This window comes from Pempheris klunzingeri, chromosome 10, assembly GCF_042242105.1.
Source record: "Pempheris klunzingeri isolate RE-2024b chromosome 10, fPemKlu1.hap1, whole genome shotgun sequence".
Classification (NCBI taxonomy): Eukaryota; Metazoa; Chordata; class Actinopteri; order Acropomatiformes; family Pempheridae; genus Pempheris; species Pempheris klunzingeri.
In genome coordinates, this window is record NC_092021.1 from 10309643 (window position 1) to 10335701 (window position 26059).

General features: G+C 41.1%; 1 protein-coding gene across 2 annotated transcripts in view; it reads right to left on the reverse strand.

Moving 5' to 3' along the window:
* Positions 1–26059, reverse strand: part of LOC139208397 (neuropilin-2-like) — a 91569-nt gene that overhangs the window by 11147 nt on the left and 54363 nt on the right. For both annotated transcript variants that reach the window (XM_070838065.1, XM_070838064.1), the window contains exons 12-16: positions 14527–14601; positions 13116–13280; positions 7946–8214; positions 7625–7721; positions 4322–4354 (exon numbers count right to left, since the gene is read on the reverse strand). In XM_070838065.1, the coding sequence (XP_070694166.1) occupies positions 4322–4354; positions 7625–7721; positions 7946–8214; positions 13116–13280; positions 14527–14601 (639 nt within the window). The remainder of the gene's footprint in view (positions 1–4321; positions 4355–7624; positions 7722–7945; positions 8215–13115; positions 13281–14526; positions 14602–26059) is intronic.

Here is a 26059-nt window from a genome sequence, read left to right on the forward strand (position 1 = left end):
ATATCACAGCCATCATGTAGCCATCAAGTGCATGTTTAAAGCCCCTTTTGCAGAGTCCACTGGAAATATTGAGAAATCAGCCGCCAACTCAGCAATCAACTCATGGAGCTAACATTAGCTTAATTAGCTATCTAACAACAGCTGACAAACTATAAGCTATTTCAGCAGGCAAAACGGATGACAGCTGGCTAGAAATGAGAGGCCTGCTTTTGTCGGCCTCTGTCTGAAATCAAGGAACTATTGTACCAAAAAAGTACAAGTAGTAAGTAGTTTCTTATAAAAGTATAAGAAAGTAATTTACATCGCATACATGCCGTTTGAGAACGGAAAGCTTGATAGGCCCAGTAACAGTAATTAAGGCTGGTGGGACTCAGTGAATGGTCAATTACTGCAGCAATGGGCTGAAATTAAAGTGCCTTGCTGGTATTCAACTAAACATGATTTATAAGATCAACAGCAGGCAAAAAAACAGACTGGACTGTCAGCTTCCAGATTTAGCTCACATTCCCAATATTTAAACATCTAATTTCATACTCCAAGTCAATTAATTGAGCCTCCATCCTGGTGCACATATGACTTTATGAGTGCTGACTTTACTCACATTATTTCTGGTTGATGCAAACTTCACAAGCATTAGCTGCAAATTGACACGCAAAGGCTCATGCCATGCGTTCATATTCGATCAGAGAATGCAAAGCCTTGATTATGCAGTGGCTGTCTGATTTGGACATAGGGTGGTAAGCAGTTGTATTTGCGACGATGCAGCTGCTTTCATCAGGGCAAGATTGTATTGAGGGAGAGTCGAGAGGAGGGAGAAAGAGATGGAGAGGAAATCAGAGAGAAATTACAGGCGTAGAGAAAGAATAAGAGAGAAGGCATTAAGAACAGAGGAAAGAATGGAGTGAAATAGAGAGGGCTGGTAGAAGGTGAGGATGGAGGAGGGGGAGAGAGGGGAGAGAGGGGAGAGAGGGGAGAGAGCTAATCCTGCCATGATATCTTTAATCCTGCATTAGAGGGTTTGTCTGAAACTTCAATACTCTGTCAACTCACTGTGAAAGAAACCCGCTGAGAGATAGGTTGTGGAAAAAAGAGAGGCAGAGAAAAAGAACAGAAAAAGAGGGAGAGAATGAACGAAAGAAAGAAAGAAAGAAAGAGGAAACAGAGCTGGGCGAGAGAGAACTGGATGGAGACGAGAGCGAAGAGAGAAATAATGAAAGGATGGAGGAAAGAGGTGCACGGAAAGACACAGAACCTCAAGGAAATCAGTGAGCTTAATTTAGTCTTTTTTTACAGTTCAGACGTACTCTTTAAGGGTTTAAAACTAGCTTTGATTGTAAAGCTGCGCTCTAAGCAGCCCGCAAAGAGCCTTCCCACCAGTGGATTAAGACACAGATGATTTCTAGGGCTGCAAAAATTGACCGTTAGTTTGCTTTTTTTTTTCTACAGGAAAAAAGGGGAAAGTTTCTCAAGAGCACCATTCCTAAAGAGAGCGCTAAGACGTGTCGCTTTCAAGGAACTTTTGTTACTGAAATGAGTTTCTGAGTCACTGAATTACTTTCTCATTCCAGGTTTTTACACTTAACACATCAACCATCGTGCTTCATCTGAATGTGTTACTTATGAAGCCAGAATGAGCCTCTTTTCTGAATGTGTGGATATGTGTGTGTGTGTGTGTGTGTGTGTGGGTCTGTAGGGTATGATCGGTCAGTGTGCAGCCAACCCTCTCTTGCCACAAGCCAAATGCCTCTTTGGTTTCCAAGGAAACAAAACCCCAACAGTGTGGCACACTGGTTCACGTCACACCACAATGAAACTGCTCTTGAACCGTTAAGGATCATGTTATCAGGCAATAAGTATGCCTGATGCCTGAACTATAACTAACATTTTAAGTTTTATCTCCTCATTTCCAAAGTTTCCCTGTAATGTCCAATTTATTTGATTTAATATATTTTTCTTTGTTTTTCTCCCCAGGACACATTGTCATTTTACAGATAGAAGAAGATCACAATTAAATCCCTGATGATCAGCTTCTTCTTCTCTCTGTTAGGACCATGTCAGTCATTGTATTCCTTCTCACACTTCCTTACTAGGGCTATCGTTATTCAATCAAATGCCTTAACTTTAAATGATCTTCGGATTAATGTTCTGTTTATAGCTTCATATGTATGACTGAAATCAAAGAACCCTGCTGTCCACAAACATAGCATATACATTAACTCTTTATACACTAACCAATATTTAACATCAAGACCAACCAATATGCTAGATAGATGACAAATATGTACCACATCTGTTCACCCAAGATATTATCTCACTTTTCAACAGGCATCCCAAAGGAGAAATTGAATCCTTCTGTCCGGGGCTCCATCTCATGAAAACCTACGTATGTTAGAACTGACACTGTTATCTTGCTGGGAGTCATATGATATTTGCTCATGATCCAATCATCTAAGAAACCTACAAACATTAGGTCAAATACTACGAGTCAGGTGACGGGAATTTTCTGAGTGTGGCTTTTGGCTTTTACTATTTTTGGAAATGGTATATTGAATTGTGGTGAACAAAACCAAGTGCCGCTCAAGTATCTGACAGCATTCAAAGAATGTTTTTGATCTATTCACACTCTAGGAACACACACACACACACACACACACACACAGTGAACTGACTAAATTAAGCATACAGCATCAGTAAAATAGATGCAGACTGAATGGCTGGAAAACTAATCTTGTGCTTTTGCCTTGATTCAAAAACGTGAGTCATGAGCATCTACAGTAATAAAAACTTAGTAAAGAAATAGATGTGTGTTCCAGTTTAAACATGGCCTAAATCATACATATTAAAGATGGACACTAATTACCAAGTATAAAAGACATCTACAAATCATAAAAGCCTTGATATACTCAGATGCAGTATATTTTCATAATATACTGTCCAACTTTGAAGAAATTCAGTGTCACTGGGGCCCAAGTAGGGTTCATACTTCATGGGTCTCTAAACAAAAGCAGTCCTGCAGCCAACACTGAGATCCCAACCCAGACCCAGAAAACAAGGGATCCAGTAGCATAATCTGCGTAAGCCCTATTATCTGCTTTCAGGCCGGCCCATTTGAGGATGAAGGAGAAAAAACGAAAAAGGAAAAAGAGAAAGGGGAACTTGGATGGTGATCAGCTCTGCATTTCATTCAGGTGGGATCAGCAGCTTGCTGAGCAGAGTAATAGTGTGAGAAATGTGGAGAGGAGTGGAGTGGAGTGGAGAGGAGTGGAAGAAAAACTGAAAATAAAGGCAAGGAGGGGAATGAAAAAGAATAGTTGAGATGAAAGCAGAGAAGCAAAGAGGAGGGAGGAGCAAAATATAGAAAAGGGCAGAACAAGGGAACAAGAAAGTGTAGAGACAGAAGAAGAGAGGCTCCTTGTATGGTGTTGAATGCAGAGAGAAAGTTTTACGTGGTGACAGCAAATAAGGATGGAGGGATGGATGAGAGTGCGCTGTTCTCTACAATTAGAAAGTAGTGAGCGAACTGAGTAAAAGTTAAGGACAGGACAGGCAACTTCTGCTTAGGTCTCTTAATTTAATTGAAAACCAGATGGAGACGGTCTAACTTTGTCTGAACTCATGATTTTAACCTCCTCTCCTATGTCACCTTTTAAGTTATTGAACATAGAGGAGACAGAAAATGTTTCAGCAATCCACTGTGGGTCTGTGCACACCATAAGTACACACATGCACTGATACTTAACAACTCTGCTACATATTCTCTGCAGATCACACAAAACATGGCCCACACCATTAGTCAGGCTGTGGAGTAAAACATACACCCTGACTCTGTTACAATTGCACACGTTGCTACTGCCAGTGTTGCCGCTGTGGTAAATTATCATGTGCTGCTATTTGTTTGTGCAGTTAAAAATGTAATGTTCTCACAGAGGGACATACCAAACTACATAACCCAGAGTATCAGCCCAGCATGCAGGGAGTCATGCTGGAACAATGCAGTGGATCCATTCCATTAGGTTGCAATGTTGTCACCATAATTTCCCTAAATGTGGTCCACACGATGTATATACCCTGAAGTGTTAAAATTCTGAAATGCCTAGTCATGTGGATAAATGATACAAAGTGCTATACATGTAAGAAACCATAGATTTGCTTGGAAATGATGTAAAGGCTCATGGGTGGAATTTTCACTGTCAGAATCAGTGTGGTTTGCATCTGTCTGGCTGAATATAACCAGCGTGGTAAGAGAGCTGAGCGGAGCAACAAGCAGAAAGCACGGACATTTGGCACAGGACGTAAAGATGGAACAGGAAGTAGAACTTACTAGTTATGCCAGGAGTCAAGGCGGGGAACGGCTCTGGAAAAGAGAGAAAAAAAGGAATGTTATTGATGATGGTTAGTAACTGATATGTATGATAAAGCGATGAAGGGGTAAGTGCTGCTTTTACAAGAGGAGTGATTGAACCACAGTGACATTAATATCATTTGGTGACTGAAGTTCAGATGGCTAATGTTGGCTTGTAGGGTAGTTTTTTTTGGACTTATTGCTATACTTGTAATGTTGTGACTATGATAATTAACATAGTTAAACCTAGGCCCTAAATTTTACAAACCTTTGGAATTAGTCCTGTAGTTTGCCTCAGCTGGCAGCAGAGAACAGGCTGCAAACAAGCTACAGTGGCATTCGGGGCAATTGCGCCAGATTGTAGTACGTCCACTAAGAGTGCTTGTATTTGCCACAGACAGGCTCAGATTGTTATTCTGTGTCTGCCAACATTGCAGAAAGGATCCCAACATAGATGGACCTGTTTTGTTTAACCAGGAATAGCTGTTGTAGCGCTTAGTTCAAAGCCACCAGATTCCATTGACAGAAACAGTAATTTTAGACAGGAGTTGCTGGTATACTCCTGTCTCAATCAAATAGTTTGTTTGTGTGTTTGTGTGACTTTGGTGTTTTAAAGGGTTAGTTCAGATCCAATATAATATTTGTGTAGGATGCAAACACACAAACAAACTAACTGATCATGGGGCAGTAGACCAGCCATTCCCATGTTCTGTGAGGTAAAATTACATTGTTTTGTTAATGGAGTTTGGTGGGTTTGAATAGTGTTTTTGGTTAAACTATAAGGATTTTAAAGGTTTGTCTCATTAGGGTTTGTTTGCATAATGTTGTGAAACAGTTCGAAAAACAATCTGAACCTGTCAGTGGCAAAAACAAGCGCTTTTAGTGGACATACTTTGATGGGTGAAATTGCCCTGAAGGATTACATTACAACCATTGCAGCCCGTTCACTGCACATTCTGCTGGCAGACACAATCAACTGGACCAATTCCAAAAGTTTTTGTACCTACCAGTTATTTTGAACCCAAAATATGTAAAAAGAAGGCCCAGGCTTAAAAATACCTTATCATTTAAGTGTCTTCCCATAGAGAATGACATAAATCATGAGGATAAAATATGACCATGATATATAACTATTTGTCAAGACATGATTTTGATTTATTCCATTCTAAAATAGCCCTTAACAATATGAAATGCAATAACAAGTATATCTTCTTTTGGGTTTGCTCAGTTTAAGTGTACTGTGGTATACTGTCATGATTAAATTGGCATGGTACAACTATGTATCTGAATGTGGTTAACAGAAATGCATTTTAATGCAGCTGAATTGCAAAAGTGCAGGACGCTGCACTTTTTGCTAAGGCACTTGTTACTTGTTTTTGAGAAAATCAATAAAGATTTGTTGAGTTCCGAGATGGCATAAGAGCCTAAAGGCCCATAAATCTTTCTGGATGACAGTAATTCAAAAAACAGAGAGAAAATAAAGAAAATACAACAACAGAGTAGGCTGACAGGGTTGGAAAAGAGGAAGCGCGCCCTCCTTGTATATCTCTCTCTCTTTGTATGTCTGTCATTTCTAACTTGCTCTCAATTTCATCTTTTTGCTTTGTCATTCCATGTCTCTACTTCCTGTGAGTCCTCTCTAACTCAGGGTGAGAAACAAGGTGTTAGTAGCAGCAGACATGTTGGGTAGAGAAGAAGAAAGAAAGGGGTTGGAAGAAAGACGGGAGTGAAAAGAGTGATGGAAGGGTGAAGGGAACGGAAATAGAGAGATGGGAAGGAAGGGTGGAGGTAAGCTAAAGGGTCATGGGAACAGGGACTGAAATTTACGGCTGTTTATTATTTGCCGGAGGATGTGACATCTATTATGAAAGCGAGAGGGAGCAAGAAATTGGGGGAAAAAAGAGAGAAAAGCAGGGAAAATAAGAGAGAATGGCAGCACAAGTAAGGTTGATGCAGCAGTATTTTGAGAGGACAAAAGAAAAAAAAAAGGATAAGATGGAGGAAAGAGGGAGTGGGTTATGGAACAAAAAGAAAAATATGTAAAGAGAACATCCCAGGAAAAATACCAAGACAGAGTTGCAACATTAAAAATGCAAAGTTAGTACAAAGTTAAAATGCAAAGATAATGGTGTGCCAAACATTAAATATTCACTCATCAGTTCTGGCCATTGACACAGTCATTCCAAAAGTGAGAAAAAACACCATTATTCTAACTACATTCATCTATGTGTCAATATCTATGCAAAAAACTAAAAACACAGGAGATATTCTAACACTAGGCTCAATTAAAAAGAAGTTGAAAGAGAAGCAGCCACTGGGAAGCCGAGTGTACAAGTGTGTGTGTGTGTGTGTACTAATATGTGTGCTCAGGCTAACTATAAGTGTCCTGCTCTCCCGAGTGAAGTGCTGCTTCGCTACATTCAATGATAACAATGTTCTCTTTACTTCCCATGGAGAAAAAAACAATGTGTGTGTGTGCGTGTGTGTGTGTGTGTGTGTGTGTGTGTGTGTGTGTGTTGGGGGGTTGAGAGGGTATGTTGGGTGATTTTTGTCAAACAAGGAAATGTAAAGGATTTAAGAGTTAATCCTGTGTCTAGTCTGTGTGTCTGCATTTTTCTGTTACGGTTATAACAAAGAATCCATAATTGAAGCCAATAATTATTAATAATAGTCTCAACGGCTAGCTTGTATCTATATGTGTGTGTGTGTGTGTGTGTGTGTGTGTGTGTGTTTGTGTGAGTGGGAGAGACAGACAAACAAATCTCTCAAGTCTCTCAAGCTACTCTCTCATGCAATCATGCACAGACACACACATTTTGTTCGGTGCTCTATGGCCCAGTGATGACCCAGACTGAATAGAGGACTAGTCAAGAGGAAAACAGAGAATGAGAGAAAGAGACGGAGAGAAAGAACGAGAAGAGTCATACAACATTGGGGTGGGGGGTATCGGAAAAGACTGAAGGAGATGGAGAGAGGGAGATATGAAAGATAGATTAGAATCCATGCCCAAAGGCCGTTTGTGGCCTACTTTCTTTTTTATATAGTTTTTTTTTTTTTTCTGTTTTGTGTGTATGTGTGTGTGTATCTATGAGTGAGAAACATTATAATTTTTTTTCCCCTTCCCTCTCTCTCTCAGTCGGTCTCTGGTGAAAACATAGCTTAAACGGACTGATGTGGAGGAGTGAGAGAATGAGACAGATAGATGGTTAGATGGACGGGCTGACTGAATAAAGCCCGTACTGACATACTGACACGTACTGACAGACAGCTCATGGGACTTACGTGTACACTGCTCCAGCTCGATGCTGTTGCTCATGTGGATGTTATCTATTCTGATGTGGCCTCTCGTCGGGTGATCGAAAAAACCCTCGAACACCACCTAGATGATGGAAGAAGAGAAAGATATTGCAGTAGTCTTTCTTTGGGTGCAGTGGTCAGTAAAACAGTGGACAAACCTCCAGTGGGTCCTGAGGAGCTAAAACTATAATAACAATAAATATAAATATAATAAATGTTTGTCTATCATATGTTGTTGAAAATGATCATGGCAGCAAAGATCAGTGATGGCACAGACTAGTGAATCCCTGCAGTCACTGCACTTACCTGATACTCCATTGGGCTTTGGGGCAGGATGATGCGGCCCTCCCTCCAGTGAGACCCTTGGTCCCCTTTTAGGGCCCATAGCAGCGTCTCCTCCTGGTCGCTGTCCCTCAGCAGGACCCTCAGGCTCCCCTGCGCCTCCCCCTGGAGCTGGTAGTAGAAGAGGAGGCAGAGCGGGCCTTGCTCCGGACCCACCTCGGGGCTCAGCAGCCGGGCTCGCTTGCGCTGGGTGTGGGAGCCCGCATCCAGGTGGAGGTAGTTCCCTGAGAAATCTGGCGGAAAAAAAGAGACAGAGAGGTTGTCAGACGCTAAATGATTGTATCACTGTGAGATCAGCGATGTATTTTAGATTGATGAGTTGTAACAACCACTCCTTTTAGCACAGGGTTGTAAAAATGAAGCCACATATTTACTCTTTTTTTCCTCTGTGCTATTTGCATTTTATTGATTTAATAAATTCCATTTGAATGAATTTTAGAGTTTGTGACGGAGCTGCTGCAGAAAGCAGATTTACTGCTTGCGGGTGGAACAGGCCCAGCGTACATTCTGATATAGACATGCAAGTGCTTGCTTAGAGTTTAAGGCATTACCACCATCATTCTGTGGTATGAGGCTTAACGGCAAATGAGACTGCCATTTTATCATGGCGGCTAATGGCCATGGATACAAATGAACACACAAACGCAGATACATACACACACACACACACACACACACACACACATCCCTGCTAAACAGCCCTAATCATTCTGAATGCTGACACCCCGTTCTGTTGCTCTCTCAGTTTTTGCTACTTAGTCAGCACAGCCATCATACCACTACAGTCACAATGTGTGTGTAGTGTATCTGTATGTGTGTGTGTGTGTGTGTGTGTGTGTGCGCATGCCTCCTCTACACACACACTCACTCTATCAGGTTTTTTCATCTAATTCACTTCCTTTCTGTCCTCTCAGCTTAAAGACAGAGCAAAGGAGGAAAAGGGAGGGAAGGAAGGGGTAAGTGAGTGAAAGAGTGAGCAAACATGACACGAGAGAGAGGGACATAGAGAGAGAGAGAGAAAGAGAGAGAGAGAGAGAGAGAGAGAGAGAGGCAGTGTTTTAGTATTTTCTCCACCCCAAACAAGACCATAATCATTAGCTTGCTGCTGTGTTTGGCTGTTTGTCTAGTTTGTGTATTATGGTCGGAGAGTAAAAGCTTCGCTGGAGCTGCAAATAGTCTTTTTATCGACAGACACAGTGTGAAACAGGAGCAAAAGGAGAAAGGGAGAAAAGAGACTATCTATCTATCTATCTATCTATCTATCTATCTATCTATCTATCTATCTATCTATCTATCTATCTATCTATCTATCTATCTATCTATCTATCTATCTATCTATCTATCTATCTATCTTCACCTCTGTTTTCCCTCCCTCAGCTTAGACAGAAAAAAACATTTTGCAGCACATCACACCTAATGAATAATGGATTTGGGTTGAGGTAACTCTGTTTCTTCACTTGGAGGCAATGAAAAAGGGGACTTAAATTACCGTTGCTCATTAAGTACAGTTAGTGAAAGTTGCAGTGTTTTTCTGTCTCCCTGCGTTTGATCTTGGCGAACGTACAAAGGGAGGGAATTAATTAACAACTCTCCATGGGAGGGATAGGCAGGGATGCAGAATTGGCTCTGAGGGAGGGAGGGAGGGAAATGTGTGTATGTGTGTGTGTTGGTGTCTGTTTGCGTGAGTGTTGGTTCATTTATGTTTATATCTGTTTGTGTGTGTGTGTGTGTGTGTGAGTTCATCTGTCAGTCATTTTGTGCGTGTGTGTGTGTGTTTGCAAGCGCCTTGTTTGTGAATTCATCATTTTGCATTTGTGTAGATATGTGCAGAGTCTATGGGTGTGAATTTTCTCTCACTTTAAATGCAGAGATACACTTTACATCTGCAAAGGAAAGGATTAGCATGGGCAAAGAAACAGGGCAGGGGCAGTTCATGGCTGCATTTAACAGAGTATGACTGGGCCTTTTTTTGGGTCACACTGATTCCATACATTCCTAATCACCACAAAAAAATGTGTAAAAAGTAAATAGCATCTAGTAGTTTGAGGGGAGCAACAGTATCTACTCAAACTGAGCTGCCTTCATGGTCAAGCTGCATTTCAATCATATTTTGAAAATGCATCCTGCCTCAAAACCTCAAAATCACTGTCTCCTATAAATGATGTTTATATTCTACTAATATGTTTGAATAAATACATTTTGAAGGAAACATAATTGCTGGCTGGATCATGAGGTTCACTGCACAAGACCTTGACATCAGAAGCTGAGGTTTGCATCTTGAGTCCCGTGTGTGGTTTGGTTTCAACTACTAAAACACTTCAACCTTAACACTTTGGTTCAGTTTAGGGAACGGTTGTGGTTTGGAATTAATATATATAAGAATCATGATCTTTCCCCAACTTTTTTGTACAAATTAGTAGTAAATAAATGTAATTTATGTGTGACACCTTTTCACATCACATCTAAACAACTTCAAGTGACTTAGAAAGTGATATCATGACGTCAGTTTCTCAGCCCTCTCTTATTCCTGTTTTGTGTCTTTATCAATAACTAATCCACCTCCAACAACGAGCAGTATGAAGGGTTTCTTTCAATGAAAATCTCCACAGGATGTAGAATTTCAATCTTGCCCTATCTGAGATCAAAAGAATAACTTATGAGCTCTGTTCAGGTCGGATTTTCTCTTTTAAAACCCTAAAAGGGCTTTCACTGACAAGCATTGGGGATTTGATTTGCATATTGAGACAGCTTCCAGACAGGGTGCCGCACTAATGTTGCTGTAGAACAAGACTTAATGTCATGTTGCTGTCTAACACTGAGACAGGGACGCTGCTATGTCAATTACGCACACTCGCACAGACACACACTCTTAACGGCACACACTTACGTACACGAACGTGTTCGCAGGCACGTACCCACACGCATACACATCACACGCAGCAGCCTGGTGTAATGTAGAGCCTTGCCTTATGTCACGCCTCTGTCTGTTTATGAAGGAGCTGCTCAGTCAACCATAAAGTGGATGGCTTTAACAGATACAGAGAAAACCTTGGTGGATGTTAAGGTCATGTGTATGTGTGTGGGAAACAAACCCACACACCCTGAGTGTTTAATGCACGGACAGTCCCACCTTGAGTGAGTTGTGTAAGTGTGTGTGTGTGTGTGTGTGTATGCGTGTATGTGGAGCCTCAGGGGGAGCTGGAGAGCTAAGGCAGCACTTCTGTCAAAGTCATCATCTGACTTATCTGACTGCTCTGGGCAATGTGTGTGTGTGCCTTATGGGTGTGTAAGTACAGTAAGTGTGTGTGTGTGAGTGCGTATGTGTGTGAGAGAGATGTGGAGAGGTATGTGAGACAGTGAGTGTGTGTGTGTGTGTGTGTGATGGATAAAACAGTCTTGGTGATCCTCCTGCTGTCTTATTAAAGGTGGACAGATGTGGAAAAAGGCAAGTACCACCGAGGGAAATGGGAGAGACGTCAGCGAGGATAGAAAGAGGTGATCAACGTGATGGAGTGAAAGAGCTGGATGTGGAAAGTGATATAAGAATACAGGAATTAAACACTGCAGTGTGAGTTAGAACTGAAAGAGGAAGGATGGAGTGAAAGAAGGGTGGCAAGGGTGACAGGAAGAAATGAAATGATGAGGACTGAGAGCAAGATTAAATAAAGGAAAAGAATAGGAGGGGACAAAGAAAGAAGAACATATGGGGAAGGAGTAAAACTGCAAGAAGAGATAAAGAAAGTTGTGGAGTAAAAAAAAAGAGGATGGAAAAGTAGAAAAGAAAACAAAAGACACAAAAAAGTATAGAACTAGGTTAAGGAGAGTTCAATTGTTAAAAGAAACGTTTTCTTCAAAACTCCAATTAAGTCGTTGTGCACACTTTTAGTAGATCAGAGTGAAATCCTTGCATCATAGTTGCTGTCAGTGGTTCCTCCCAGCACTGGGATCTGTAATATTCCACCACGGGACAACCACTTTGCTCTTAATGAGCTACAGAAGCCTTTATGCTGAGGACATCTCAACATGACGATGTTTTCTTTCCTGTGTTTAAACAATGAGAAATGCCTTGAAATGAAGAAAACCCAGACTGATGAGAATGGAAAGCGGTTCGACAAAGTTTTCAGAAAGTTTGAGTGTTTGATAAGAGGAGAAAAACCTGCCCAGAAATTGTCTTGGTCTCACTCAGTGGATTTTAAAAGATCAATAGTACTGTTGTAGGTTAGAGTCGGGACGTTTGTAGGCTATAGTATGTCTGTGTGAAAGCTTGATGATGATGATGTACAACCAGTTCAAGATCAGAGTAATTAGTATTCTTACTTAAGTATATATGCAGTAAAATGAAGGCAAAGCCTCTAACTAGTTTCCTTATAGAAAAACATACTATTATATTATCTATTATTATTTTATATTTACCACAGACTGACTTAAGAAGTGGACGTAGCTTCCAGGTCTGTAAAGTGAGCCCAATGCTGAGGTGCCTTAAACCTGCATTCTTTCTAATGGCCAGCAGGGGGCAACGCCACTGGCTCCACGAGGTTCAAATGTATGGAAGTCTATGAGAAAATGACCCTATTTTTCTCTTGTTTTATTACCTCAGTGAACATTTTCCTAATGAGTTTATGGACTCAGTTGCTACTTTCAAGTCTTCATCAATACAGCATGATGTTCATTTAGTAAATTATGGTCCCATTTGGATTAAAATACACAATAAAGCAGGGCATGCTTTAGAGCAGCACTATCACAACACTAACCTATCAGAGGCGGACTTTGTGAACGTCACTTCTGACTAAGATGCCGATGGCCATAAAGCCAAACTCAAGGCTTCAGATTGACGGTGCACAACCCAGTGGGTGATGTCACGGTGGCCACGTCCACGTATATATAATATACAATATAGTGCAATACACAATTGTACTAAACAGCAACAAAAAAGATCAGACACAACCTACAAGAACTTGGTATAAGCTTCGCTAAATTGCTGTAGCATAATTGATTGTTGTCAGTGTTTTGTATTTAAATTGAAAGTAAAATTTAAAACTTGAAATTGAAAGTCTTACAGGCTTAATGAGGAATATCGGTGGAGAGTCCCTTGTAATTGAAATGTGTTGTTGATTATCAACAAATCAGTACTCACTGTCTGATCCCAGTGCCAAATCCTGTCTTGTTCCATGTGTGCCGTGTCCGGTTGAGCTGCTGCTGGCTGTGTGCAGGGACCAGCTCACGCCTGACTGGGGATCAGCAGACCAGCCGCACAAGCTCTGCTCAAAGTCACACACAGCCGACAGGGACGGAGTGGTGGCTGTGGGTCGTGAAGGAGACATTATAGTTAGAAAAAAGACATTTGATCTGTTTTTACTTGCAGTAAATAAATCTAACTATCAAGTCACCACCTTTGGTTGTCAGCCTGCTCAGACTGCAGAAACAGCAAGACATTAGAGGCATTTTTTCATGCACTGGTAAATTTTGAGACTAACCTATTATTTGGGCTATTTTGCTTCCAAAAAGAAAACATCCACACTACAAATTTAGGTTTTTATTTTATGACACTGTCTATTTGTGTTTGTAGACTCCCAAAATTCACATCTTTAAAAGCTGCTCTTTTTTCTCACATTCTGAGCCTCACATTTTCAGTTGCGCTAACATACAGTAAAGTTTCCACTTTTATTCCTATCTATATTCTAAAGGTATTCTGAAGAGGGGTATATTCATATCATTCATAGTCTCATTTATATAAGATTTTATTCCTGAAAACATGGTGAATTTTTTTTTCTGGCTGGTATTTTCTGATTCATGGAGTGATAAAAAGATATTCAAATCTTCCTCTGTAAAAACAAAAAAAAAAATCTAATCTTTCAACGAAGTGAAACAAGAATTTGATTTAATTGATCAGATTTGCATATCAAAGATGACATCTCCTAAAAATTGTAATACAAAAAAATAATGGTCTTAACGTAAAAAGGTGCTGAGGAATATCTACTAGTTTGACCTTATACACCTGTAGTGTCTCCCCTTTAACCCATAACCTTGTTTTGTGCTTTGAAAGACAATGAGAAATCAAAGCAATTACATGACAGTAAAGACCAGAGAAAGACGAGCAAGTTCAGTCCCCATAGCAACAAAATGGATCAACAAACTACATCTTCACTGTACATTTACCCCAGTGAGGCTACTTGCCTGACAGTCTCTGACCTGTAGCTGTGAAATCATGTTCCCAATGTGTGTGTGTGTGTGTGTGTGTGTGTGTGTGTGTGTGTGTGTGTGTGTGCCTATGTGTGAGTAGGTGAGATCCTGTAGCTGTGAGAGCTTATTTTCACAGAGCTTCCTGCGGGACTCTTGAATCTAACAGACTTCAAAGCCCAGAGGCCCCTTGGTGCTTGATGACATCATTAGTTTGACCTTAAGAGCGCTAGTGTGTGTGGACGAGAGACAGAGGCAACATTTATGCATGTGTGGCTTGCAAGAAGTCTGCACGAGTGAGTGTCGAGATACTGTATGTGAGAGTGCTTGCATTACTTGTGTATATGTGTGTGTGTGTGTCTATTTACCAGGTCTCGTTGCAGCAGTTGTCTGCTCTTCTCTGGGCAGGGTGGGGGTCACAGTGTCAGGCACAGTGGTGGTTTCTGTCAACAGGAAAACGACACTTAAGGTTAGAATAGACTAGACTAGAGTAGAGTAGAATAGAATAGAATACAATAGAACTAGATGACATAACAGAAGATATCAAGTAAGGGATAGGATATGAATGTGTAGCATAGGATAGGGATGTATAGTGAGCTGTCTGGCTCCATCTCCATTGCTAACTTTAGCTAACAGCACTAGCATTGATGACTGACAATGATTCCCGAGACACCAGGTGCTACTAGTTGCCATGCAACCAGTAGCCTTCTCCAACTTGTCATTCCTAACCTGACAGATGCTTGTTAGGGTGTGTTATTATGTAGTAGAGGTGTTTTATAATGCAGGCTGCTGAAAGTTAAAGTATTGAAATGGACAGAAGATGATTAAAACATGCCACATGTTACATGTTACATGTCACATGTCACGTTCGGGGGCCACACGAAATGCTTCCAAGAGTCGCCATTGGCCCCTGGGCCACAATTAGAGAAGAGCATGATATAATCAGCTTTAGTTATGTTTAACTTCTAACACACTCGAGATGTCTAATAAATATAGACAATTCTTGACTTACAATAACCAAATCTAAGCTATTCTTTTTAAATACTCACAATTAGTTGTACAGCTGCTTCACTGCACACTGGTAAACAGCCAGACTTGAACCCAGCAGTGGTGACGGTTGAGCAAAGCAAGATTTAGCTATGATACTGTAACTAATGATGTTTGTACACACTTCACTGTTGTTTTCCAGGACTGTGCATTAAGGCTGACGTTTGTCATGATCCAGGCAGTGACAGAGTGAGCCGAGGCAGTGAGCTGGCACTCAGCTGAACACTGTGCCAGACCACTCATTTTAACCGCTGCAGGTTGGCATATGCACACACACACACACACACACACACACACAGACATGCACCCACCCACAATGCTATGATGATAGATGCTGCACTCAGACTGACCTTGGTGCACAGCAGCATGCGACCAGTATATGATAGATCAAACAGAGGCGCACACACGTCAGCAGTAGGGTATGTCAGTGTAACCCCAAGACCTTCTGGTCTTAATAAGCAGTTTTCTACTCTTGGTTAGGATTCCTTAAACGACCCTGAATGCTCTACCAGCTCTCTCTCTCTCTCTCTCTCTCTCTCTCACACACACACACACACACACACACACACACAGTAAGTCTATGTGTTGACGTAAGGGAACAGAAGATGGCTTGTGTGGCACAAGGCTGACACCACAAACCTCTCACCAAATTATTCTTAGAAATGACTTCCTCCTCTCTCTGATTTTCTGCCATTCATTCAATGGCCTGTCTTTGTTTTTTTCTGTCCTTCTTCATCATTCTGCTGTGCAGATCCCTCCCATCTTTCCATCTTGTCACAATAAATCTGACCATTTTCAGTTCTGCTTTACAAAACCACCATCAACACCACCACCAAAAGCTCTTCCCTACAAACAAACACACACACACACACACACACACACACACACACACACACACACACACACACACACACACACATGCTCTCTCTGACACACACACACACTAGAAGTCGATCTGTCTTTTTTCTCTGGCTTTCCGGTAGAAGTGAAACCCTATCCAGTGTTGTTTCTCTTTTACCACAACCGCAATTTTCTTCTCCATAAGTCTTTCTTTCGCTCTCTTTCTGTCATCTCTCCTGGAGGCATATTTTGATTTCCACTCGTCCTTGTGCTTTTGTCTGCTTTTGTCAGATCTTCCTCTCTCTTTGTTAAGATTGTGATCTGTTGCTCTTTTCCTACGATCTGTCGCTCCCCCCTCAACCTTTCAGCGCTCTGTAACTCTGTCTGGTGATGTTTTATGTTGGTTCTAGCCACCAGCCCAGTATATCTGAGACCACTGTTGATTTACTGCTTGTTTGGTTGCTTTAGATGTTTCCATGACTCTCCTGGTGATCTGTATGTGTGTGTGTGTGTGTCTAGTTCAGTGTGTACTCTTAACCTTTGCTAATCACTCTGAGTTCACTGCAGCATCTCGGTTCATCCCTTCTTCTAATGTGTGTTGTATGTGTGCATAACTTTACTGAGATGTTAACACAGTCTGCTCACAGTAAAAGTATGCAGGATTATTATGTAAAACCAAACAGAGTGGCCTCATATTGCCATCTCAACACACACACCCATACACACACACACACACAGAATTAGATATTACTATCGGATAAGTAGCTCCCAGCTGCTGACATTAAGCTGTTTTAATTTGGTGCCCTTTACCACTGTAATTAGCCCCCCATATGGAGGGGAGCTAGGGAGGAATGGAGATGAGAGAGGGAGAGAGAGCTACAGAGACACATAGGGATAGGGAGAGAGACATGGAGAAGGGGACACAACCCTTTCCACCTCTCACCACCATTTTCCTAATTAGTGACCACACACAGCTCCTGTCAACCTCCCATTTTTAACTCCGTCTCCTCTCCACTCATCTAATCTAATTTTGCAATTCTGCCTGTCATCTGCTCTCCTGTTATTTCTCCCTTTCCTCAACCACTTCATCATCCTCCTCCCCCTTCCTCTTTCCATCCATCAGGGCCCTCTCTGTAGCTACTGTAAAGGTCAGTGAAATAATTCAAATGAACTGCCTTATAATTAAATTCACTTTCAGTTCTGTTACTGTAGTTGTTATGCAACAAAGTTGTAATTTCCAACTTTTTTTTTTACAGGAAGCTTTTCTTTAATTAGCTGAACTAATTTTGATTGAGAGAAACATGTAGTGTGTTTAGGATGATAACACAGTCGATCATGTTTTAAACGAGTCTTTAAACAGGGATGGAAAAGAGAGACCAATCCTTACATCTTATTTTGCTCATGGGTCATCCAGAACACCACCCACTAAGAAAAACCTGCCACGACTCTCCGTCACTGTCGCTGTCTGTCTTTCTCTCATACAAACGCACTCCTCAAACTGAGAAACTGAAAAGGTGTTCAGTTCGGTTAACCACACACACACACACACACACACACACACAGGCACACACACTTTCAGAGGCCCCAGGGCTCATTGTAAAGCTGCTGACTGAGCAGGGTGAGGCGGAAACAGAGAGACGAAAACTGTTCAATTATGGAAAGAGCTCTGGGTATAAATCTACCTCTGTCAGCCTAAATAATGACTACTGACACAGTATGTGAGTGTGAGTGTGTGTGTGTGTGTGTGTGTGTCTGAGGAAGAGACAGAATGTTGGCCCTACTCAAATTATTGGTGACATGGTGCATGTGCGTGTGGGTGGTTTCCTTCACTTAACGACAATGTGATTGACTGACTGACAGAATAGCAGACCGTGTGTGTGTGTGTGTGTGCGTGTGTGTGTTCTCTATAACAGCGATCTCCACTTATAGTTATCGACTATTAGCCCTTATCACTGGCTAACCTGTGCTAACCTTGCAGTGGTTAGCACTGCATGGTGGTTAGCACTGTTCCCTCACAGCGACAAGGTTCCAGGTTTGAGTTTGCATATTTGAAGTTTGCATGTTCTCCCCGTGCTGTGGGCTTTCTACTACCGTACTACCGGCTTCTGCCCACAGTGTGAATGTGTGTCTGTCTCTATGTGACAGCCTTGCAACTGACTGGTGACCAGTCCAGGGTGTACCCCACCTGGGACTTACTATAAAAGCTCCTTAACAACTTAAAACTGAATCCAGCAGCTCTGTACAGCACAGCACTGTGTATAGCAAGATACACTAGCTAGAAACATAATGGCTACAAATGATTACATCCAAATTTGGAGAACCATACCACATGTTTATATGCAATGCTAAAATGCTATTTGAAAGGAGTAGAAAATTAGTTCTTAGTGAGAGGAAACTTGGAAACTAGTAAGCGAAAATTGAGTTGTGGCACTACCAAGAATGATGGTGGAAAACATTGTGAGTGTTTTTGGATGAAAATCATTGCCAGTGATCTGAATGGCAAATCAGACCAGTGTGCTTAAAAACCGAGAGTGCAGGTTTGATTTGTATGTAGCTTAAAGTGCCGGACTAATTATGACTCACTCTTCTGCAGATGAGTGGGTGGGAAATGAGTTCTTTGCAGCGGGAAACTCTTTCGAGGCTAAATGCCTAATTAGCCCATTGTACAGAAAGCTACCAATGATATCTGGTTTTACGGTAAGTGCTGCACTGGACCACAAGTTTTAGTGCCTGGTAGATGGGGAAGGAGAGTTTCTGTATAAGGCCAAGCACATGACTGTAGTTAAAAAACCACCAATAATAGAGTTTAAAGTGTGTCTTAAAAAAGCCCAGCCATTCAGTACACAGTGGAGACACTAGAAGCAACGAATCTCTTTATGTCAGGGAACTACAGACAGTGAATAGCTCATTAGCCGATTGTGCAACAAAGCACCACGAGGTATGGGATTGTAATTGTAGCCTTAAGTGTGAAGCTAAGTACGACAACAACTCAGATGATAAAAAGAAGCTGCTGGCAATGAATGGCTGACTACATCAGTGAACAGTAGTCGGCTACAAAGGAAATGGTCTTAAGTGTTGCAAAAACCATTAAGCTAAGTATGCCATTAACTGCTCTGGAGAAAAGAAAGACAGCTTTCTAGATCACCAGACAGCAATATGTTAACAAGAATACGGTTTTAACTACACCCGAGTCCCAATCACTATGTTTTGGCCATATTCAGGTACAGGTAGATTTAAGGGCTGTAATACATAGTGTATGTTTCTCTGAACATCACTAACAATATAAACCTATTTTGTCCCTGTTATAGTCAACAATACTTATTGTCTGCTGCTAGTCTGTGTTTTACAGCACAAGACTCAACTTGAGAGTGATTGCAGGTTCTCCTCCTGTGTTTGGAATCTTGTCTGGTGGACTACCCAACAAATTTTAAATCCCAGGTCACTTTTTCCACACTTGAAGGTAAGTGACAGTAAGAACCAACAGTGGATCTGTGACCCTGCAGTTGAGTTTTAGCATAAGCTATCAAAACTTTGACAAAAGATGGATGGATTGGATGGATGGATGGATAGATGGATGGATGGATGGATAGATGGATGGATGGATTGCTGCACGCATATCTGGGAAATACTGCTATTTTGCACATATTGCACTATTGACACATATCAACACACATGCACCCAATCCTGAGCATTCCAAGGTGTGATAGCTGAAGATTTTGAGAACAGTGTCAGTTTCCATTTCTATACCCATGTGTTTGGAAATTGTGCAAATGTAAAACTGGCATTAGGTTTTTTTTTTGCCTTAGATTTGAAAGACGTGGGTTGGGGATGAATGGGGTCTGCAGAAACAATGTGAGACAAGCGAGAGCAGCAAGAGGAGGAGGAAACAAATCCATGAGGGTAATGAGGTCAGGGGAGAAAAGAAGGTGAAGACGCAGGACAGATGGATTGTGTGTATCTGTGTGGTGGAGGGTGTTACAGGAGCCTTGGCAGGAGACAGCGGTGATTAAATTCTTCTGATGGGAAGAGATTCAAAGGGGTGAGACGAAGCAGGCACTACAGAGGATGTAGTATTTGCACACTGTACCTCCCTCTCTAACATCATTTTCCATTCCAACTGATGTGTTTATACCTGTTGATATACAGTAAAAGAGCAGGGTCAGGTCTGTAATTTTATGGGCAGAAGCAACGGAATCAGCTGCAGCTGCTTGTATCTTTTTATTATTAAAGCAAGTTAACACGCAGCAATTTAAGGTTTCTTTCAATTCATTTTCATAGAACTGTAGCTACAATGTAAAGTAAAAATGAAACAATATTTAATTATCATGATTTAATAATATGTCTACCCAATGTTTGCTCTTTGAATACCTTTAGAACTACCTATCACCAGTCTAAAACTGTTTGCAATCTGGTTGTCATCAGTATTGGTAAATGTAGTGTTTTTGTAATCTCTGCGGTGAGACGGGGGAAGAGGAGTGAGAGAAGACAGGAGGAGAAGGAGGAGATGAGTGGGTGTAAGTAAGGACACATCCCACCAATCACATGAAAGAATCTGGACTGGAGCCACGGCTCACATGTGAAAGCGATCACCAATGTTGGACCTGTAAAACACACACAAGCACACGCACGCACACACACACACACACACACACACACACACTCACTCACTCACACACACAGAGAGTTGGCTAAACTTGAACGATTGGCTGGAACCCTGGAACACCGGAACACCTCTAGAATGTTCTAGAACAAGAACTCCAAACAACATTCCCTCCTGGCTTACCACTGTAACTATGGACGAGTGTGTGTGTGTGTGTGTGTTTATGTCTGTGTGTGTGTTTGCGTTTGTGTGCATTTTCCAGGTCCAACATCGTCAACATGTGAAATACAGACACAGTGAGGGTTCTTGGCTATCATTCAGCCTGCGTATTACAGCGTTGTAAGTTTTAAACTCTCTATTATTGGGTAACACTTTACGGTACACATGACTGCAGTACTTATTAAGGAACATGTGAGGAACAAAGTAGGAGTGACCTGATAATGAATAACTAGTTAATTAGAGGTAATTAACCTCTGAATCGAGGACTATACAGTAGATAATGACGAATTGCTAGAGAACCCCAAGTAAAGTGCTACAGCATCCTGATAACTTACTAACTAATGTGGAATGATGTGGAAGAATTCATGAAGTAATGAGGGATTACTTAACTAACTACTGGGGCTGCACTGATAGAGTAACTAATGATTAACTAATCAGTAATTAATGATCCTTACAATTTTTTTTGCTGCTTTTGATGATTCTGATTCAATCCTCACTCGTGACACACTTTTTTGTACTATATTCTATACTATCAACTATTATTTTAGCCATTAAAATAAGGCTCCCTAACTGAAAATTGGACCCTTTGTAATGTTGCACCCACAAACTGCTTCTTATTCATAAAAATCTACATTCACACTGGGATTTGTTATTTACAGCCATCTCTTTACTGATTCTGGCCACAGTTCAAAGACCCCTTGAGAGTAGTTGCTGAGGTGCTTCCCCTCGAAATGACACACTGCCACAGGGCCAACCTTACTGTTATAAGTGGTTCAACTTCACACGCCAAATCGTTTAGCGAAAGGCAACTGAAACAAACATCAGGCATTAACGGCGTGGTCTACCAAACGCAGCGCCCCTGTTGGGCTAATCATTGTGGTTTTGTTGGAACGAAGAGACAAGAAGCATAATTTCTGTCTATCTTAAGGTTTTGTGACGAGGGAAGATCCACGATCCAAAGAGCAGATGATCGAAGACAAAGCTGTTATTAACCACTGTGAGACACCGGACACAGAGCCATTTTCTCTCTGTGTTTTTCAGTGCAGTTTTCAATGGAGATGAGAAGCTAAACATGTATTATTTACACAACTAAGAACAAGCCTTTGTCTTTTGCCAAACAGGTGGTGTGTGTGTGTGTGTGTGTGTGTGTGTGTGTGTGTATGTACATATGTGCCTGCCTGCCTGCCAACAGCTAGGTGTGGAATAAAAGAGATGAGAGCATAGCAGATGTTCTGATAGCTCAGTCATTTAAAACATGAACAAAACTGGCAACTTGGCAGCTCTCACTTCACATCCAATAGTCGGGGTTACAAGACCTAAATTACATGTTGCCTCTGTAGCTAGCGTGAATGATCAAAATGAGCCCTGCAATACTATTCTGTTTTCGCACCGAGGGTTTGGCACAGTAATGAAATGCTAAATTACATTACTGTGTGCCCCCTAAGAACCCTGTATCTGAAATTTTCAGATTTCTTCATTGTAACTGGGTGCTGGGATTGTCTCTCCGATGAGAGGAAATTGTTTTACAGCGCTAAAAGCGGGTCAATGCATATCACTGTAAAATAATACAGGGGTAGTAATGGAAAAGCAAATTGTTTGTGAGTTTGTTAAAGCTGATGTTTTGCAGATATGAGGTTTGCGATTGACTACTTTTGAACAATGAATAAACAAGCCTGTGAAGCAAAACAATGTTCTGCATACACCTGCATGCCTTCCTGTTTTCAGCAAATGGTGGATGACAGTAGATCAGTAATTTAAATTGATGAACATGAAAGTTAATTGCGTTATATCAATCAGTTTCATGATGTCAAACATTTTGCACCAGTCAAGGTTTGTTATTTATGTCAACAGGAAGCAGAGATCAGAAACCAACTACTGAATAATAGAAAGGCCCTTCTGATGCCGGCTGCATCCACTGCCGGCTGGCCTCTGTCTGTATGTGTGCGTGTGTGTGTGGGTGTATATGTTTGTGAGTGTGTCAGTAACATTGCGATGGCCTTCCACCACTCATGTCTCCTTTTATTTATTCATAAATTCATTAATTCACTCCATTACATCCTGAGCAGACAGGCGGGGTTGTGGCTCAAATTCATGCTGAAAAAAGGAAACGCCTGCAATCCAAAATGTTAGAGGGAGGAAGGGTGTCTTTTTTAATGCGGAGTAACCTCATGGATATCAGGCTTGATGAAAAGAAAATTCAGGGCTCGAAATATTTTGATCGCTGCCTATTTATGGAAAGTATTAGTTGGCGGAAGGAAGACAAACCCAGAGGATTTAATCTGAACGAAGATGGAGAGGTGCTTTGAGGCCTTTCCCTGTATGACTTTATATCTTACCTCTAGGTCTGATTTTATAGTAGAGGTCCGCCAGAGCTGGGAGTGTGTGAGTCTTTGTGTGCTTGTGACTTATGTGTAAACAGCTGTGTTCAGTGGACTGAAACTGATGCACTCTGTTGAATATTTTATCTCCCGTTACAACTCAACACTTGCAGGCACACACACACACACACACACACACATACACACACACACACACAAGCGTGAAGAGAAACTCAGTCTTGTTTGTCTTTGGTCAGATGTACTTTTCTGCTTTATTGTTTTCATTAATAGCACTAACAAAATGTTTGTGACTGCATGACTGGTGAGATCATGTGTTTTTCAGTGTGGAGACAATTAAAAACCAGACAGAGCAAAATTGAACAAAATCAACTTGCTCTAAGCCACTAGGATGCAGTATTATCTTAGTGTGTGGTATTTAGGATGGCACAGTAGCAGGAGCAGTAGCTCTGGTGTTCATATAAAGTGGGAATGAACTGTTATCATGTCTAATGCACGGATTACATCCAGAAGGCAAACATCTGGCATGCAGACATAGACAGCCAGACCGGCAGACAATCACTGAAACTGCAATAGCCAAGAGGTTGATCCGCACTGTGATCATGGAGATGATGGCTGCAGATATGATGTGCATGATGTCATTAGGCGCAATAACAAGCAATGTGGATAGGCAGGATAAAGCATTGCTCCTGCAATTGCATAGGTTGCAGTCAGCACGATTGGCCATATTAGGACACTCTGTCTCCATTAGAAAGAAATCTTTTGCTGCCATTTATGATATATACCTTGTGCAAGTTAGATAAACCGTCCAGTAAAAAGCCCAAATGTTTTTTATGTCAGAGCTTTCCTGTTACTTTGTTGCGCCTGAGGGTTTTTATATCAGCATGAGCATATTTTTTACTGTGGTTACTACCGGTCCTCTAAAGCTCAAAATGAAAAACAGGGAAGTTTCCGCCAGGGAGAAACTGGATGAGTAGTTAAATTAGAGCTACCACAAAGTTGAAACCACAAAGTTTAATTGGAAAAAAAAACTGAAGCATAGATGTAAAAGTAAATGGTCTATAATTGCATATAATACAGTATTCCTGTTCTCTTTTCAAATGCATAATAATTTCACACTGACTGATAATGGATGAAACATGTTGACTCTCAGTCTTTCCACTGAGTGCTTCATCTTTCTATTAGACTTAGATAATAGATAGACATAATAGATAATCCCCCATGTTATTGCAATTGTACCCACAGCACACACTTACACCACAAAGTTAAATCCCACTCTTGATTTAACCCACATCTTTCATCAATATCTGCACTATGCCTTAATTTTATTTTCAATATAGTCAAGGTAACCTGGTAAAACCTGTGTTAACAATAGAGGATGTCCCTGTTCTCCCCAATCATCACCAACCTCATAGCTAGTCCTGACACATCTGGGATGTATTGTTCCCTTTGGCTCTCTCTCTCTCTCTCTCTCGCTCTCTCTCATAGACGCACATGCACACACACACACACACACACAAATGCACAGAAAAGTTCTAGCAGCAGGCCATCAGCTGCAGCCAACAGCCCACTTTGTGTCCACTGAGAACAGGTACGTGTCATTTCCTGTTTTTGTCTTTATCTCTCACATGTCAAAACTTGACCTAAGCAGTAAGATCTGATGGCACACAAAGGAGGAGAGGAGAGGAGAGGAGAGGAGAGGAGAGGAGAGGAGAGGAGGTTGTCCATAACACCGTAACAGTAGCATTTTGAACAGACCATTAGCAGTTAAGTGTGGTTTGGTTAAGAAAACACTTGAGAGTACAGTTACTGATTTTAGGTGCATTATTAGTCAGACTTCATTTGGACTCAGGATGGCAAAATATCAGCTATAGATTATATATTGCTGCCTAATTTATGGAGCAAATCATTATTGCCCAAGTTAAGTATTAAATGTAAGGAGATTTGTACAAAGGCCTGCTTTATTATTGAAGTTATTTTGCAGCTGAGAGTAATTTGCTTGCCACAGCTAACAAGCTCAGGTAACATATTGTAATAAATGGTACTTACAGCCCAATAAATAAACATATTGACCAATGGTCTCCATTCATCACTCTATGCACTAAACCATTACTCTAAATAAAATACATATCAAATGGAACACACTGAGAAGGCAAAGCAGATTTTTTTTAATGCACTGAATAGATCCTGGATTGATTATGAATACTGGAATTCAGCAGACCATGTAGAGCACCTAATCCTTCGTGACACACTGGCAACATGTTATTAACATAATAGGCTGTGAATACAATACAGTACAACTACACAGCTGGCCGTTATTAGTAAAAGTCCCATGACCTAGACATGCTAATCCCTGTCCAGACATGCTGCAATACCTCCTATAGAGCAAGATGATTAACTTCCACCACTGTGGAGAATGCACAGAAGAAAATATATGCACACATGCATTCAAGTACACACATATATCATATATATAAAGCCGCACACATCCTCTTATACACACATCCGACCATGCATACAAATGCACACTAATTACAGATGTCAAAGAGATTAACAGCGCGATTTGCATCACAGCACATTTAAGTCACTAATGTCTGTTTGTAATGATGTTTATGGATCATGCGATATACACATACGCACTAGTATCATAATAATTAAGATGACACATGTATGATATGGGAAAGGCTGCGCTCGATCACAGTTGCTGGATAATTTGTTAAGGTTGTGTGGTATTTAATGCATGGGCCATAAACACAGGGTGTTCACAGGTCTGGCACTGTGAATTAGTGTGCTTGTGTATTTATCTGTGTGCATTTGCATGTGTGTGTCCAAACGCACAAGCTCTGTGTAGGTGTGTGT